This window comes from Bubalus bubalis, chromosome 14 (genome assembly GCF_019923935.1).
Source record: "Bubalus bubalis isolate 160015118507 breed Murrah chromosome 14, NDDB_SH_1, whole genome shotgun sequence".
NCBI lineage: Eukaryota > Metazoa > Chordata > Mammalia > Artiodactyla > Bovidae > Bubalus > Bubalus bubalis.
Genome location: NC_059170.1, coordinates 30,344,875 through 30,363,298, shown reverse-complemented (window position 1 = coordinate 30,363,298; position 18,424 = coordinate 30,344,875). Strand labels below are relative to the sequence as shown.

The following is an 18,424-nucleotide window of genomic DNA, read 5'->3' as shown; positions in this document are numbered from 1 at the left end:
ACATGGTACAGGAGACAGGGATCAAGACCATCCTCAAGAAAAAGAAATGCAAAAAAGCAAAATGGTTGTCTGAGGAAGCCTTACAAATAGCTGTGAAAAGAAGAGAGGTGAAAGGCAAAGGAGAAAAAGAAAGATATACCCATTTGAATGCAGAGTTCTAAAGAATAGCAAGGAGTCATAAGAAAGCCTTCCTCAATGATCAATGCAAAGAAATAGAGGAAAACAATAGAGTGGGAAAGACTAGAGATCTCTTCAAGAAAATTAGAGATACCAAGGGAGCATTTCATGCTAATATAGGTACAATAAAGTACAGAAATGGTATGGACCTAACAGAAGCAGAAGATATTAAGAAGAGGTGGCAAGAATACACAGAAGAACTGTACAAAAAAGATATTCACGACCCAGATAATCACGAAGGTGTGATCACTCACACTCACCTAGAGCCGGACATCCTGGAATGTGAAGTCCATTCACATGGTGGGCTTTAGGAAGCATCATTACGAACAAAGCTAGTGGAGGTGATGAAATTTCAGTGGAGCTATTTCAAATCCTAAAAGATGATGCTGTGAAAGTGCTGCACTCAATATGCCAGCAAATTTGGAAAACTCAGCAGTGGCCAAAGGACTGGAAAAGGTAAGTTTTCATTCCAATCCCACAGAAGGGCAATGCCAAAGAATGCTCAAACTACCACACAATTGCACTCATCTCACACACTAGTAAAGTAATTCTCAAAATTCTCCAAACCAGGCTTCAGCAGTACATGAACCGTGAACTTCCAGATGTTCAAGCTGGTTTTAGAAAAGGCAGAGGAACCAGAGATCAAATTGCCAACATCTGCTGGATCACTGAAAAAGCAAGAGAGTTCCAGAAAAACATCTATTTCTGCTTTATTGACTATGCCAAACCTTTGACTGTGTGGATCACAAGAAACTGTGGAAAATCCCGAAAGAGATGGGAATACCAGACCACCTGACCTGCCTCTTGAGAAACCTGTATGCAGGTCAGGAAGCAACAGTTACTACTGGACATGGAACAACAGACTGGTTCCAAATAGGAAAAGGAGTACGTCAAGGCTGTATATAGTCACCCTGCTTTTTTAACTTCTATGCAGAGTACATCATGAGAAACGCTGGGCTGGAAGAAGCACAAGCTGGAATCAAGATTGCTGGAAGAATTATCAATAACCTCAGATATGCAGATGTCATCACCCTTATGGCAAAAAGTAAAGAAGAACTAAAGAACCTCTTGATGAAAGTGAAAGAGGAGAGTGAAAAAGTTGGCTTAAAGCTCAACATCCAGAAAACTAAGATCATGGCATCTGGTCCCATCACTTGATGGCAAATAAATGGGGAAACAGTGGAAACAGTGTCAAACTTTATTTTTTGGGCTCCAAAATTACTGCAGATGGTGACTGCAGCCATGAAATTAAGACGCTTACTCCTTGGAAGGAAAGCTATGACCAACCTAGACAGCATATTAAAAAGCAGAGACATTACTTTGCCAATAAAGGTCCATCTAGTCAAGGCTATGGTTTTTCCTGTGGTCATGTATGGATGTGCGAGTTGGACTATAAAGAAAGCTGAGCACCGAAGAATTAATGCTTTTGAACTGTGGTGTTGGAGAAGACTCTTGAGAGTCCCTTGGACTGCAAGGAGTTCCAACCAGTCCATCCTAAAGGAGATCAGTCTCGGGTGTTTATTAGAGGGACTGATGTTGGAGCAGAAACTCCAATACTTTGGCCACCTGATGCGGAGAGCTGACTCATTGGAAAAGACCCTGATGCTGGGAAAGAATGAAGGCAGGAGGAGAAGGGGACAACAGAGGATGAGATGGTTGGATGGCATCACTGACACAATGGACATGGGTTTGGGTGGACTCCGGTAGTTGGTGATGGACAGGGAAGCCTGGCGTGCTGCAGTTCATGGGGTCGCAAAGACTTAGACATGACTGAGCGACTGAACTGAACTGAAATCACTGAGGCCCGGTTGTAATTCTATATTTGTTTGTTTACTTTTTAGCATCTGTTGGTTCCCTGAGCTGGAACCAGACAGGATACATCGTTAGTCCCCACGGCCACACACACCACAGCGGCAGTGGGATGTGCTGGCTCTCTGCATGCAGTCACGGCCATCTCTTTCCTAGGTGGGCAGCCCTCCATCTCTCTGGTGGGCCCAACTCGCAGGACAACCCCTGAGAATTCAGTGCCTTTCAACTGCACCGCTGGTCCCTTCAGCTCCTCAGACTTCAATGTTACCTGGATGAAGGACAGAGATGAGCATCCAGCCTCGGCTCAGCGCCTAGTGACCGACAACAAAGGCAATTACTCCGTCACCAGTAAGGTGTGGGTGACCCTGTCCGGCCAAGATATCTTGTCGGTGATGACCTGCGAAGTCACGCACCGGGCCCTGGCCGAGCCCCTGCGGAGGAGCATGAACCTCTCCTGGGTGCTCCAAGGTGCGAGGGCGGGAGGCTGGGTAGGGGCATGGCTTTCCTGGCAGCACTGGGTCTCTCAGTGTTTTACGCAAAGCCCCATTTCACAGTTGGGAAATTGGATTTCTGCCTCACAATGTCTGATCCCAGGGTCAGTTCAGTTCAGTTCAGTTCAGTCACTCAGTCATGTCCGACTCTTTGCGACCCCATGAATTGCAGCACGCCAGGCTTCCCTGTCCATCACCAACTCCCGGAGTTCACTCAAACTCATGTCCATTGAGCCGGTGATGCCATCCAGCCATCTCATCCTCTGTCGTCCCCTTGTCCTCCAGCCCCCAATCCCTCCCAGCATCAGAGTCTTTTCCAATGAGTCAACTCTTCACATGAGGTAGCATTATTAAAGACACAGGTTTCAGGGGCCAGCTGTCTGGGTTTAGTCCTGTGTGTACCACTTCATGATCTGTGTGCTCCTCTGGAAGTTACTGAGCCTCCTTGTGCCTCAGTTTCCCCTTAGAATGAGAATAAATTGTCATCTACCTTGTAGGTTTCATGTGAGGATTAAATGAACAATTTCTTGTGAAGCACCTAGAACACTGCTTGTCACAAGGAAAATTGTTTATATATATTTGATTTTATTATTACTGTCTGGACTAAGCTTCCATCCCAAATATCTTTTTTCTATTAATACCATTACTATTTTTTAACTTTAAATATGTATTATTTATTCAACACGAATTAATTCATCCATGAATATCTACTGTGTGGCAGGCACTGTTCTGGGTGGTCTGGATACAGAAATGAATAAAATTAAGTCCTGGTTCTCATGAAAATCATAGTTTATAATTCTTAAAATATTGCATGATATGAAATGTTTCAAATGCACAGGGAGTAACATAGCAAACGCCCACGTACTATTAGCCATATTTAGTGAATGTTAGCACTTAGCTCTATTTGCCTTACATTGAGCATACAAGAAAAATTTCTTTTTTAAAAAAAAAGGTAAGGGATTTAAGAATGAGAGTTCTAGGGTTGGTTCCTGGGAGAGAAAGACATAAGAGGGCAGGGGGCAGGGATAATTTCAGAAGGTGTTCCTTTCTGTTTCTGTGTTTAGTTGTCCCCACCCTGAAGATCACCACCAAGCCCTCTGCGATGCAAATCCGTGTGCATCAGAGAGTGAATCTCACGTGTCATGTGAGCCACTTCTATCCTTCCCACCTGCACCTCACCTGGATGGAGAATAGGCACAAGGTGCAGACCGTGGAGTCCCCCCAGGTCACCAGAAACCCAGATGGGACCTACTCTCTGCAGCACACCTGGCAAGTAGAGGCTACGTTGGATGGGAGAGAGTTTGCCTGCTGGGTGGTCCAGGATGAGCAGCCCCCAGTCCAGGCCAACATCACCCTGCGGGCTCAGGCATCCAGACGGGGGAAAGGTGGGTGCAGCCTCTTGCCAGCCCCTCTGAGCAGCCAGGCTGGGAAAGTCAGGTACGAAAACACTTGCCGTCTGCCTGGAATGCAGACAGCAGTAGGTCAGGGACTCAAGGCAGCAAGGGATGAAGGTGAAGGAAGAGAAGATGCCCTGGGATTGTGATAAAACTCTCGAGAATTCATCCCCAAACTCCACTCCTCCTTCCTCTATTAGTCTCTCAGTCATGCCCGACTCTTTGTGACCCTATGGACTATAGTCTACCAGGCTCCTCTGTCCATAGGATTTCCCAGGCAAGAAAACTGAAGTGGGTTGCCATTTCCTTCTCCAGGGGATCTTCCTGACCCAGGGAGTGAACCCCGGGTCTCCTGCATTGCAGGCAGATTCTTTATCATCTGAGCCACCAGGGAAGCCCTCCAACCCCTACATCCTTTTTAAGAAGGAGGAGTGGGACTTCCTTCTTCAATTCCATGCACTCTTCAGGTTGAATGTTCTCTGTTTTAACGCTTAGGTACAGGAAACAGTAGATACTAAGGACAGCTAGAAATCAAAATCCCTTCCAGAAAGGTGATAATCAAGACTGGTTCATCTGACAGTTTCTAGGAGTTGATTTTAAAGAGCGGCCAGAATTCTTGACAGGATTACCTGGGAAGTTGGAGGGTGCAGGGGCAGGATTCTCATGCTCTCTTTTTTTGCTATCTCTTTTGCTCATTTGTTTGCTCTCTATCACTTCTGTTTCAGGCTATTTTTTCTCTCTTCTTCCCTCCTCTGTCCCTCATTTTTCTTCTCCTTCCCTTTTCCCTTTCTCTCCCTTGTTGTTGTTTTAGTTGCTAAGTCATGTCTGACACTTTTTTGACCACGTGGACTATAGCCTTGCAGGCTCCTCTGTCCATGGGATTTCCCAGGCAGGAATACCGGAGTGGGTTGTCATCTCCTTCTCCAAAGAATCTTCCCCACCAGGGATTGAACCCACATCTCCTGCATTGGTAGGTGAATTCTTTATTACTGGGGCACAAGGGAAGCCCCTTTCTCTCTGTGTATGCTTGCTAAGTCACTTCAGTTGTGTCTGACTCTTTGCGACCCTGTAGACTTTGCCCACCAGGCTCCTCAGTCCATGGGAATTCTCCAAGCAAGAATACTGGAGTTGGTTGCCATGTCCTTCTCCAGGGGATCTTCCCAACCCAAGAACTGAATCCATATCTCTAATGTCTACCTGCACTGGCAGGCGGGCTCTTTAACACTAGGTCCACTTGTGACTCTTCTCTTCTAAATCTAAATCTATCTTCTCCTCTGTACCTTTTGTGTGCTAGATGACATTCTCCACTAGAGGGAGCTGCCCACCAGCCCTTCAAACTCTGGGGCCAGATCTGCTTTCCCAGGTCCTGGTGAATCAGCTTGGGAGAATGAGTGACTGGGCCAGAGGGGCTGTGTTGGGGACGAGAGGAGAGACAGGAATATTGGAAATGGCCAGACCTGGACCGGCCAAGGGTGAACCAGAATCCACCGACTGCTCTCCAGAACAACAGGAAGTGGGATAAGATAACTCCCTACAGGCAGTGTGAGCTACTTGGTCTCTAGCACCAGCAAAAGGGCAGACAGGTTGCTGGGCTGCAAAACCACACATCTTCACAACAGGAGCACTGACCCTGCATTCGATCTCTCCCTGAAAGAACTGGCCTTTTCTGCTAACTCCAAGAATTCTCAGGGGCAGCGCACCTATTACCTTTCGACTTCTCCATGGCCTTTTTTTTCTTGTCTAGAGGAAATAAGAAAAATGTCCACCCAGCGGGATATACAGATCTATGTGAAAAACTCTAAACTGCTCCTTTCTGACCAGAAGCAAGTTACATTATTTTGTTTTTTACTCATGCTGAGGTTTTTCCCTCTGTCTTATTTTTCTCCTTCACCAGCACACATGTATCTGACTCACTACTGCAAGGTTAGCACCCTGAGAACATCACTTTGATTCTACCACCCCTCTGTGCAGCTGTTTGATGTGCCCTCTGGTCTGCAGTGGGGAAAGGGCAGCTTCCTGTTCTGGCATCAGGCCCTCTTCTGTTTGGTCTTCAGGTGCTTTTGCTGCACCACCTCCTCAGCCTGACCCCTAAACCCCTTCTTCAGCTCCCACCCCTTACACACTCCCAGTCCGTGCATCTGGTCATGTTCACTGACTCCTGTAGAGCACTTACTGTGTGCCAGTAAGTGCCTCTCACATATGTTGTCTGACATAATACAGTTGGGACAGGCAGGAGAGGAGCAGGTCTCAGGGGTCTCAAATAGTAGAACTTGGATTCAAAGGCAGGGCTGTCTGCTCACCAGTTCAATGTGTCAGAAAATTTTTTCCCCTCCATCCTGCCTAGGCATACAAATATTAGTGTATCTCAAGTCTTTTGTAAATTTCCCTCTTAAATACTCTGTATCATATTTATTTCCTTCTGAACTGTCATATCTGCCCACATCATTCCATTCTCACAGTTGGCCCTGAAACTATGGGACCTCTTCCAAGTTCTGACCAGGGTTCTGTCCATTTAGGCCTCTCCTCCGTGCTGAGACTCTCTCAGCCCTGAAGCAGACACAGGCTCTTATTTTCGGAGTGGCCAGATTTCGGAGTCAAATGGATCGGTATCATCTGGCAGGGTTGCCACGGGCATTCTGCGACCTCAGGCAAAGCACTGCCCTTCCTGAGCTCTGTTTCCTCCTCTGAGAGAGAACAGTTATGCCCTCCAGGTGGGAACCAGCTAGGGCTCCTTCCTTTGACCCATGCTTGGCATCTAGATATTGGGGTGCACAGAGAGTGCTCTATGATGATCGTGATGGCAGTCTCTCTGATACCCAGACCATGCTGCGTTGAAAGCAGGAAAATGCTGAAGTTCACTATTATTATGGGGAAGCTATGGAGAAACAGAGGCACTTCAGTGTAACAGAAAGAGCCCTTGATTTGGAGTCTGTGACGGGAATGTGAGTTCTGTTTGCTGTGAGGCCCTTGGGTGAGTTACTAACCTTCTCAGCCTTTTTCCCTTTAACATTAGGAATACAATTAAAAATAATTCTTTAGGTGACTGTCGTGAGTATTTGATGATAATAATTATTATCTGGGGCTTCCCTGGTGTCTCAAATGGTAAAAAAATCTGCCTGCAATGTGGGAGACCCAGGTTCGATCCCTGGGTTGGGAAGATACCCTGGAGAAGGAAATGGCAACCCACTCCAGTATTCTTGCCTGGAAAATCCCATGGACAGAGGAGCCTGGCGAGCTCCACAGGGTCGCAAAGAGTCGGACATGACTGAGCAGCTAACACTCACATTCACACAATTGTGTTTATAGAGTGATTATAAATGATAATTATTTATAATTATCTCATATGCTTTACTAGTTATTGTATATTATTTTTAAACTAACACTGGGCATTAAGAATCATCCCCATGTCACAGATGAGGAAACTGAGTTAAGTAGTCATGCAGTGGAAGGACTGGGAATGCAAACTTGGGCTGAGTGTGACCCCAAAGCCTATTCTCCTACCCCTTCTCTGTGCTGTTGTTGTTATTGTTGTTCAGTCACCAAGTTGTGTCCAACTCTTGCAACCCCATGAACTGCAGCCACCAGGCCTCCCTGTCCCTCACCATTCCCCGGAATTTGCCCAAGTTCATGTCCATTAAATTTTCCGTGCTGCCTGCCTTCATATGACCTATCCTGAGAAAAGTGATACACCCTTCCCTGTCCCAGGACTGAGAGAAGAGCTGAGTCTGGCCACTGAGCACAGACCCTGAGTCCTTACTTTCTGGCTAAGAACCCTGGCTCTACTGGCCAGTTTTGGAACTTAGACAAGGTACTTAGGCTCTGGACCTCAGTGTCTTCATCAGCAAAATGAGAATAGGAGCAGCTCCCTCCTCCTAGGTTTGCAGTGAGAACTAGGGTTAGGTCTCAGAGTCAGCAAGCAGAGTTGTGAGGTATGGGTGGGAGTCAGATCTCTTTGCAAACTGCTGTTGTCCCTGTAACTTCATTTTGTCTGGCCTCTGATATCAGCTTCATAGTTGAACTCCTGTCAGAATGCAACCTACAAACACTGTGGAAGACGAGACGGTGAGGCTTGTCAGTGGAGATGCTGAGGGTTTGTTTGTACTGGGTTTGGGCTCCTCTGTATCTTCTCACAGGCTGGGTCTCCTCTACAGGCATGAGCAGCTACTCTTCTGCCCTGCAAGGCCCCTTTCAGCGCTCTGAGCCAGGCACAAACATCCAACTGACCTTCACGTCCTCTGGATTCTCCACGGATCAGGTTACTGTGACCTGGCTTAAAAATTCCCACCAGCTGTTAAAGTCCCAGACCAGCGTCCACCCTCGTGGAGACACCTACAATGTGACCAGCAGTGTGGTCATCCTTCTGCAGGCTGACGATGTGCATTCCCTTGTCCACTGCCAAGTCAAGCACATGTCCATACTGGTTTCCCAGAAAACCATCAGACTGGAGCAGTACCTCCGTGGTAAGGATGTTCTCTTTGTCCAGATGGCTTAGTGCCAAGTCGGGCTGGAAGTTTTCTGAGTCTTGGTTTCCTTGACTGATACATGGGACATCCCCTCACTTTGTTGTGGCAAGAATTCAGCATAATGAAACGGGTAAAGTAATTAACACATCTCTTGCTCGTATCAATCACAGAGAAGTGGCAATTGTTATTATTCACATCTACTATTCATATCACCTCTCAGAACTCAGTTTATTCAGCTGTAAAATGGAGACAAAATATCTTCTGGGAATTGAATTTTATTATATTAATTAATATATATTAATTTTATTTATATATAAATTTATAATTTTTATATGAAGAGAATTTAAAGGCCTTTGTGAACTTCTAAATTTTAGGTAGAATGATGACTGTTTTTATCTTTACTCATATGTAGGGAAGTGCCTAATTTTCTTTGTTTTTTTAGACCATTCACATTTTTTGATATAAATTTATGTATTTTAATTGAAGGCTAATTACTTTACACTATTGTATTGGTTTTGCCATACATCAACATGAATCTGTGACGGGTATACACATGTTCCCCATCCTGAACCCCCCTCCCACGTCCCTCCCCATACCACCCCTCTGGGTCATCCCAGTGCACCAGCCCCAAACAACCAGTATCATGTGTTGAACCTGGACTGGCGATTCATTTCATATATGATATTATACATGTTTCAATGCCATTCGCCCTAATCATCTCACCCTTGCCCTCTCCCACAGAGTCCAAAAGACTGTTCTATACATCTGTGTCTCTTTGGCTGTCTTGCATACAGGATTATCATTACCATCTTTCTAAATTCCATATATAGGCATTAGTATACTGTGTTGGTATTTTTCTTTCTGGCTTACTGCACTCTGTATAATAGGCTCCAGTTTCATCCACCTCATTAGAACTGATTCAAATGTATTCTTTTTAATGGCTGAGTAATACTCCATTGTGTATATGTACCACTGCTTTCTTATCCATTCATCTGCTGATGGACCTCTAGGTTGCTTCCATGTCTTGGCTATTATAAACAGTGCTGCGATAAACATTGGGGTACACGTGTCTCTTTCAATTCTGGTTTCCTCAGTGTGTATGCCTAGCAGTGGGATTGCTAGGTCATATGGCAGTTCTATTCCAGTTTTTTAAGGAATCTCCACACTGTTCTCCATAGTGGCTGTACTAGTTTGCATTCCCACCAACAGTGTAAGTGGGTTCCCTTTTCCACACACCCTCTCCAGCATTTATTGCTTGTAGACTTTTGGATAGCATCCATTCTGACTGGCATGAAATGGTACCTCATTGTGGTTTTGATTTACATTTCTCTGATAATGAATAATGTTGAGCATCTTTTCATGTGTTTGTTAGCCATCTGTAAGTCTTCTTTGGAGAAGTGTCTGTTTAGTTCTTTGGCCCATTTTTTGATTGGGTCATTTATTTTTCTGGAATTGAGCTGCAGGAGTTGCTTGTATATTTTTGAGATTAATTCTTTGTCAGTTGCTTCATTTGCTATTATTTTCTCCCATTCTGAAGGCTGTCTTTTCACCTTGCTTATAGTTTCCTTTGTTGTGCAGAAGCTTTTAACTTTAATTAGGTCCCATTTGTTTATCTTTGCTTTTATTTCCAATATTCTGGGAGGTGGGTCATAGAGGATCCTGCTGTGATTTATGTCGGGGAGTGTTTTGCCTATGTTCTCCTCTAGGAGTTTTATAGTTTTTGGTCTTATGCTTAGATCTTTAATCCATTTTATTTTTGTGTATGGTGTTAGAAAGTGTTCTAGTTTCATTCTTTTACAAGTGGTTGGCCAGTTTCTCCAGCACCATTTGTTAAAGAGATTGTCTTTTCTCCATTGTATATTCTTGCCTCCTTTGTCAAAGATAAGGTGTCCATAGGTGCGTGGACTTATCTCTGGGCTTTCAATTTGTTCCATTGATCTATATTTCTGTCTTTGTGCCAGTACCATACTGTCTTGATGACTGTGGCTTTGTAGTAGAGCCTGAAGTCAGGCAGGTTGATTCCTCCAGTTCCATTCTTCTTTCTCAAGATTGCTTTGGCTATTCAAGGTTTTTTTATATTTCCATACAAATTGTGAAATTATTTGTTCTATCTCTGTGAAAAATACCATTGGTAGCTTGATAGGGATTGCTTTGGGTTGTATACTCATTTTCACTATATTGATTCTTCTGATCCATGAACACAGTATATTTCTCCATCTATTAGTGTCCTCTGATTTCTTTCACCAGTGTTTTACAGTTTTCTATATATAGGTCTTTTGTTTCTTTAGATAGACATATTCCTAAGTATTTTATTCTTTTCATTGCAATGGTGAATGAAATTGTTTCCTTAATTTCTCTTTCTGTTTTCTCATTATTAGTGTATAGGAATGCAAGGGATTTCTGTGTGTTGATTTTATATCCTGCAACTTTACTATATTCATTGATTAGCTCTAGTAATTTTCTGGTGGAGTCTTTAGGGTTTTCTATGTAGAGGATGATGTCATCTGCAAACAGTGAAAGTTTTACTTCTTCTTTTCCAATTTGGATACCTTTTATTTCTTTTTCTGCTATGATTGCTGTGGCCAAAACTTCCAATTTTCATCTGTATTTTTTAGAGAAGGTTAATTTTGATTTTCTTGGCCTGGATCAAGCCTCACTGCTGCTGCTGCTGCTGCTGCTGTTGCTAAGTCACTTCAGTCGTGTCCGACTCTGTGCGACCCCATATACAGCAGCCCACAAGGCTCCCCGTCCCTGGGATTCTCCAGGCAAGAACACTGGAGTGGGTTGCCATTTCCTTCTCCAATGCATGAAAGTGAAAAGTTAAAGTGAAGTCGCTCAGTCGTGTCCGACTCTTAGTGACCCCATGGACTGCAGCCTCCCTCCATGGGATTTTCCAGAAAAGAATACTGGAGTGGGTTGCCATTGCCTTCTCTGTGATCAGGCCTTGACTGGTCTGCAAATAACATGATTTGAAATTCTTCATATCATGCCTAATAGGAGCTTAGTGATCATCTCATTATTTGCAACAATTCTAAAGCCCAGAGGAGGTAAGTGAGATGTCTAAGTTTGCATGCACAACAGTAAAATTAATTTCTTAAATATTTATAGGACTTTAAAGTTTACAAAATATTTTCCTCATTTTATGCTATTCTTGTGGAATAAAATACATCATTTTACATGGATAAAATATTGATATTAATGACATTGTCAATATACACACTTGTGTGGATTGACTTATTTAATGTGTACAACCACCCTGTACTGCTTATCCCATTCATGGTTTTATAGAAGGAAACTGAGTTTGTAACAAGTAAAGGTTGCCTGAGGATATGAAGCTGCTGAGTGAGAGAACTTGGATGTGAATTCAGGCTTTTCGGACTCCACTATTCACCAGCTGTGGGACCTCCTGCTGGTTGTTTAAGTTCTCTGAGTGTTGGGATCGCTGACTGTAAAATAGGAAAATGATACTGCAGGGACTCCCCCTTATCTGAAAATTTTTATATAATTCCCTGGAGTTAGAACAATTGTATAGAGAAGCAAATAGATAATAAGAATATTCACCATAAATTGATTATTTATAAATTATATTAATCAAACTAACAAAAATTAAACACAGAAAAAAATATTAAAAGCGGCAAGGAAAAAGCAACAAGAAGCATACAGGAGAATCCCCATAAAGTTAACAGCTGATCTTTCTGCAGAAACTCTGCAGGCCAGAAGGAAGTGGCAGGATATATTTAAAGTAATGACAGAGAAAAACCTACAGCCAAGATTACTCTACACAGCAAGGGTCTCATTCAGCTTCAGTGGAGAAATCAAAAGCTTTTCAGACAAGCAAAAGTTAAGAGAGTGCAGCACCACCAAACCAGATTTACAACAAATGCTAAAGGAACTTCTCTAGCCAGGAACACAAGAGAAGAAAAAGACCTATAAAAACAAACCTAAAACAATTAAGAAAATGCTAATAGGAACATATATATTAATAATTACTTTAAATGTAAATGGATTAAATGCTCCAACTAAAAGACACAGACTGACTGAATGGATAAAAAAGAAGATCCATATATATGCTGTATGCAAGAGACCCACTTCAGACCTTGGGACACACGCAGACTGAAAGTGAGGAGATAGAAATATAGATTAACCTCCTCTTTAAATCCTCACTGCTCATCACTGCCTGCATCAGGTTGGGCTTGCAACTACAGAAATAATTTTGTGTTGTTGTCTGGATTTCCTTGGAGGCAAAGCCTGAAATGAGGTGTTAGGTACAGGTGGTTAGGAGATGATTCAGTGAGACTGGGATAAGAGATGGAGTGAGTGACACAAGGAAGAAGGGACACCCCAGAAAAGGTGAGTTATTGACCTGGGGGCCCCTGTGGATGACTGAGGCTCACTGCCACTGGGATCCCTCTGAGAAACTCTATAGACTATTCCTCAGGAGTGTCCATAGAGGAGGGAGGCTGGAATGTGCCTTCAGGGGCTGCTGGATGGCATTTCATGGTTGTGGAGAAATTCAGATGCAGAGCATTGAGGAAGAGCTTCAGGAATCTGAAATAGAATGTGGCACCACCCAGCACCACTGGGCTGAGGTCAGGTGGCTACAAGAGGTGGTGTGGAGCCCAGAAACCCTCTGCTTTAGGAGGAGGGTCTTTCCTTGACTGAAGTATGGCAAGCATCAGACCACACCATGCAATTAGAACCCTAATTCACTGTTGCTAAGTGAAATCAGAGATTTGGCAAAGTGTATTTCAAGTAATTGATGTAAATGATGTGTTAGAACTGCTGGGGTCTCAGGTGAATTTTCTGGCCTTAAAAGATGAAAGAAGAAGGAAAATTTCTATGATCCTAATGATTCTGTGGGCACTTTGAAAGATAACATTTTGATTTAAAAATGCGTGCCCCTTAAAATTGACAGAATAGTCAAATGATTTCAAATAATTTTTAAAAATTAACTTTTAGGCCGTGAGTGTGAAATTTGAAATGTAGGGTTTGATGGTATTGGCATACGTTTTTTAGGAAAACATTACGCCAACTTCCTTACACTCCCAACACTTGTTTCTTCTAAAAGTTGGTGCATAGTTGTCATTATATGCTGCTGTGCTCAGTCGCTTCCATTGTGTCCAACTCTTTGTGACTCCACGGACTGCAACTTGCCGGGCTCCTCTGTCCATAGAATTCTCCAGGCAAGAATACTGGAGTGGGTTGCCATGCCCTCCTCCAGGGGATCTTCCCAACCCAGGGACTGAACCTCTGTCTCCTGCATTGCAGGCAGATTCTTTATCATTGAGCCACTGGGGAAGCCCAGTTGTCATTATATTCTATGTTTAATTAAAAGGTAAATTAAATAAAATTACTTGTATAATTGAAATGTTGTTCATGTTCAAGTTTGAATCAATTCCTTTTTGACAATTTCATTGAAATGGAGGCCTGAGTTGTGTAGGGTCCTTCTATTGGCTTTTTGTTGTCTTCTCTGATACCAAGTAGCACTTTGTGTTTATACCATTTGGTTGTGAAGAATAAACAGCATATGCACAGTGACTCAAGCTCTGTTCTCAGCACATGGGAGCAAATATCATCAGCTGGGTTTTGGTCTCTGTCCTCCTGACATTGTCCTGAATATCTTGCAGCCCAGAGAACTCACTGGTGGCTAGAATGGTCTATCTGAGACCCTCCATGCTCTTATTGGTCCTTGTCAGACCCATGACACTTGCTTGGTGGTACCTTGTTCTGGCCTGTCCTCCACAGGCACTGCCTAGTTACCAAGCCATCACAATCCCTTCTCTGGATTTTGTTCTTTGCTTGGTAGGAATCCCTGCCCATGGGCTGAAGGGGAAAGATTGACAAGAGATAGGGACATTCTAGGGATAGTGACAGGGACATTCTGGGGATGGTATCTTGCTTGGCTGTCCCACCTATGAGCAACATCATAGATGCAAGCATATAGGTCGAGGTGAATAGAGTATAAAAGAAATAATATTGGGGGAACAAACATACTCTTAGTTCTTTCAAATTGTACTACATGAGGAGTCATTTTCTCTACCCTAGACCAAGAGCCAAAGTCTGTATAACTAGACCCCTCAAGCTTAGACAATTTCGAATAAGAGTATGGGAAACAAAGAGGTGACAGGCACAAGGTCTTGCATTTGGCAATGGTGTCAGTGCAGGGACCAGAATCTGATTCTCACATCCCTTACTTTAATTTAGTGCTGTGTATTCCTATGAATTCTACTGAAACCCTTAATGTCTTTTTTAGCATTTTAAAATTTCTCCAATTTTCTTTAGTATGCATACATTTTCTTCACAGCTGAAAAGTCTGGTTGAAAAAATTCTAGAAGTTGTTAGGTCATAATTCCCAGGAGCCTGCAATCATAAATGATTATAGCCTTATAGTTTGGGTGTCAGCATAGCGAATGTTAGAACATACTGTCTCTAGTGGAACCCCTGCTTTGCCACTTGTGACCTTGGGTAAATACTTAACTTCTCCAAAAGTAAGCTCCTTTCTGTGTCAAATATTAGTGTCCTGCAGTCATGAAGATTAGAGGCTAGGAATCTTCATCAAGTCATAGAGTAAGTCAACTGATTCATAGGTTCTTAAATGAAATTCAGGTTCACCTTTTCCTATTGAATGTCCACAGTGGAAAAGAAAGGAAAGATTAAGATGGATTCATCATTCCATGCTTCCGTCCAAGCATGCATTCACTCATGCACTTACTTATGCATGCATTTGTTAACCAATACCTAACTCCTCTATGGTAGGCCCTGGGCAGAGGACCTCTATCTTTAGGGAGCTTGCCAGTTCCCATGGTGAACTTCCTATAGTAATTGTCTGCTTTCTTTGGGCTGTGACAGTCCCCCCTACAGTGACTGTGTCCCAGTCTTCACACTCCTTGGACATGGTGACAGTTATCTGCCATGTGCAGAGATTCCATCCACAGAATGTGCATCTCAGCTGGTTGGAGAACTGCCATACACTCAAGGGAGCTGTGCAACCCTCATCCAAGCAGAATAGTGATGGTACCTACACCTTGGAAAGCTTGCATTTGGTGAATGCCTCAGTGTGGGAGTCTGAACGTGTACTTACGTGTAAAGTGCAGCATGAGACCCAGCCTCCCATCCAGGCCAGCCTCATACTGTCCACAGCAGTGCAGGACACATACAAATTCCTTGGGAGCGCAGGTAAGCTTACCCCTACACCTGTGAGCAACTGGGTGACCTCTGTCTCCACGTGGAATGAGGTATTAACTCACAGAATCCTGTTTGATATCTCCTCTGCCCCTTGTCACTTAGGTCCAGAGATGCCTGCCTTTATCTTGATGGCTTTCCTCCTGGGCTTCAAAGTGGTGCTGGTGATCAGCTTCATAGCCACCTATTTCCACAGGTGGTGGAACCTGTAACAGGTGAGGTGGTGGCAGTTTTATTCTTTAGGGAAGGAGATCAGAGCCACCTTCCTGGGGTGGCAAGAGGAGTCAGGGCAAGCTCAAACATCTTATGGCAATCCAGCTTCAAGGGAGAGATGGGAACAGACTTATTTTCTCCAAATGTGTCTTGGAATTTCAGAAGCTTCCAACTCTCATTATTTTGTGCCTGGGAATTTGAAGTTTTTACAATTAAGTTAGTTGGGACCCGGCAGGTCAGAGTCCAAGGTATGTAGGACTCTGGAGGTGAGGATCCACAGTCAAAAAAGTTTTGAGACCCAAACTCCAAAGAGCCCTTCCATAGACTGTTGTATATTCAATTATCACATGGTGTACCCTTAGAATGAATAAGGAAAGTATTACTAAAATCAACTTATGGAACCTATCTTGGGGACTTGGATGTGCTATGTAATAATACAGATGGATGTGGGATGGGAGAGACTTCAGAACTCAGAAAGAGGTATTTGGGGCTTCATTTCTGGTCAGCACCATGAACCCAGGCCAAACAAAGTGCCTCCCATACAGTATGTGCTCAAAAACACTTGTGGAAACAATGAATGAGTGTTTTTCCCTACAGGTCCTGCATACTCTGTGATACACTGCCTCCCTCCCTGTGCAAGGGGCTCAAGTGGAAAGAAGCTATAAAGACTGGGGATGACTCAAGATTTCCCACCCTTCACTCTGCTTTCCCCACCTCCAACATGAACACACTCCCTTCCACACACCTTCCTATGTGCCTTCTCTCTGACCTTTGGAACTGAGTCAAGGATGGACATTGGTCATGTTGATCCAGAATGTCTGGACCCTGATGCACTGAGCTTCAAATTGGCCCTGCCTCCACCCCAAAGAGAATCAAGTAGATCAAGAAAACAGGTTTCCATTGTGCCCCTGCTCATGAACACTTAATTTTCAGAGCACTTTTTACTTTTATCCAGAGCTTTTGCAAGTGTGATTTCATTTTAACACACAAGTATTTTAAATCACTAAGTTGAATAAGATTTTTCCATTCTGAAATTTATAAGATAAAAATATCCACGTAACTACCTACCATGCTATGTTTGCAGACTGTTAACATTTGGCTATTGCGATCTGTTGTTCCTTTGAAAATTACTGTACTAGATTTGGTATTCATAATCTCAATCATGATTTTATACTTCTACAACATATGTATAAATCCTTAAGCAATATATAACATTACTTGCATGTTTTAACTTTTATATAAATGTTATTATACTGTATAGAGCCTGATGGAAATTTTATTTTTTATACTCAACAAGTTTTTTTTCTTTATTCATAAATTCATAAATGAATTTATATGTTCATTTATGTAGCTTAATTTTATTAATTACCACTGCTGTATAAGTTCTACTGTGACAGTATGCCACAATGTATTGATTTTCCTTGTGATGGATATTAAATATTTATGTAATGTCTTGCTAGTAGAATTTTGCACAAAAATTTTTGTCTTTGTTTCTTGGGCACATATGGGAGAGTTCCTCTTAGTCTGGTGTGTCCATAAAGTGGACTGTTGGTATCATTTGAAGCTTTTTGTTATACATTAAAAAAAAGATTTTCAAATCTTGATCAAGTTTTGCTCTATTTATGCCTTTGATCTCATTTTGTGTGTGTGTGCCTTTGATCTCATTTTGTGTGTGTGTGTGTGTGTGTGTGTGTATTACAGGTGGGGATATTATTGGGATCTTATATATATATATATTTTTGATCTGCACTGCCCCTTTTCCATATATCAAGTTCCCGTAAATTTCTGGTTCTTTTACTGATTTTATTTTGTTCCATTGTGCTACTTGTCTATTTCTCTGACCAAACTACCTTATCTTAGAATAGCTTCATAAGCTTTAATGCCTTGGCTGGGCACATCTTCCCTCCTTCCCTTTCCTTTCTTTCTTTCTTTCTTTGGCTGCACTGGGTCTTAGCTGTGGTACGTGGGGTCTTCACTGCGGCATGTAGGCTTTCTCTGCTTGTGAGGCATGGGCTCCAGAGTGGGCAGGCTCAGTAGTTGTGGCATCTGACCTTAGTTGCCCTCTGGCATATGGGATCTTAGTTCTCTGACCAGGGATTGAACCTACATCCCCTATATTGCAAGCAGGTTCTTAACCAGTGGACCACCAGGGAAGTCCCTTCCCACCTTTTCTTGTTATTCAAAACTGTCATGGCTATTTTTGGCCCAAACACATTTTCTTTTACTTTATTTTCTGCTTTTTAGAGATTGAAGTATACTTGATTTAAAATATTATGTTAGTTTTAAGTGTACAACATATGATTCAAGATTTTTGTAGCTTATACTCCATTTAAAATTACAAAAATGGCTATATTTTCTCATGCCGTGCAATATATCCTTCTTACTTTTTAATCGTTTACATAGTAGTTCGCAACTCTTCATCCCCTTTCCCCTCCCCACTTGTAATTACTATTTGTTCTCTATATCTGTGAGTCTGTTTCTGTTATGTCATATACATTCATTTGTTTTATTTTTTAGACTCCATGTATGAGTATTTGTCCTTCTCTGTCTGACTTACTTCACTAAGCACAATACCCTGCAGGTCCACTCACATTGTTGCAAATGGCAGAATTTCAATTTTTTTTTAAATGGCTCAGTAATATTCCATTCCAGGAATATTCCACATATATGTATAGTGCATATATTCTATTCCATA

The 18,424-nt window shown here is 42.7% G+C and overlaps 1 protein-coding gene across 1 annotated transcript; it reads left to right on the top strand.

Moving 5' to 3' along the window:
• Positions 1-7,837: 7,837 nt before the first annotated feature.
• On the top strand, positions 7,838-17,015 carry LOC102400666 (signal-regulatory protein beta-1). The gene is made up of 4 exons (XM_006041265.4): positions 7,838-8,331; positions 15,184-15,510; positions 15,622-15,731; positions 16,327-17,015. The coding sequence occupies exons 1-3, from the start codon at positions 7,953-7,955 to the stop codon at positions 15,726-15,728; spliced, it is 813 nt and encodes a 270-aa protein (XP_006041327.3). The 5' UTR covers positions 7,838-7,952; the 3' UTR covers positions 15,729-15,731; positions 16,327-17,015.
• The last annotated feature ends 1,409 nt before the right edge of the window (positions 17,016-18,424 follow it).

Excerpts from the sequence above, each read along its gene's own strand:
- LOC102400666 (XM_006041265.4), top strand. The coding sequence starts at position 7,953 with ATGCTGAGGGTTTGTTTGTACTGGGTTTGGGCTCCTCTGTATCTTCTC. Across the intron at positions 8,332-15,183 it reads ACTGGAGCAGTACCTCCGTG|TCCCCCCTACAGTGACTGTG; the intron begins GTAAGGATGTTC and ends GGGCTGTGACAG. Across the intron at positions 15,511-15,621 it reads CAAATTCCTTGGGAGCGCAG|GTCCAGAGATGCCTGCCTTT; the intron begins GTAAGCTTACCC and ends CTTGTCACTTAG.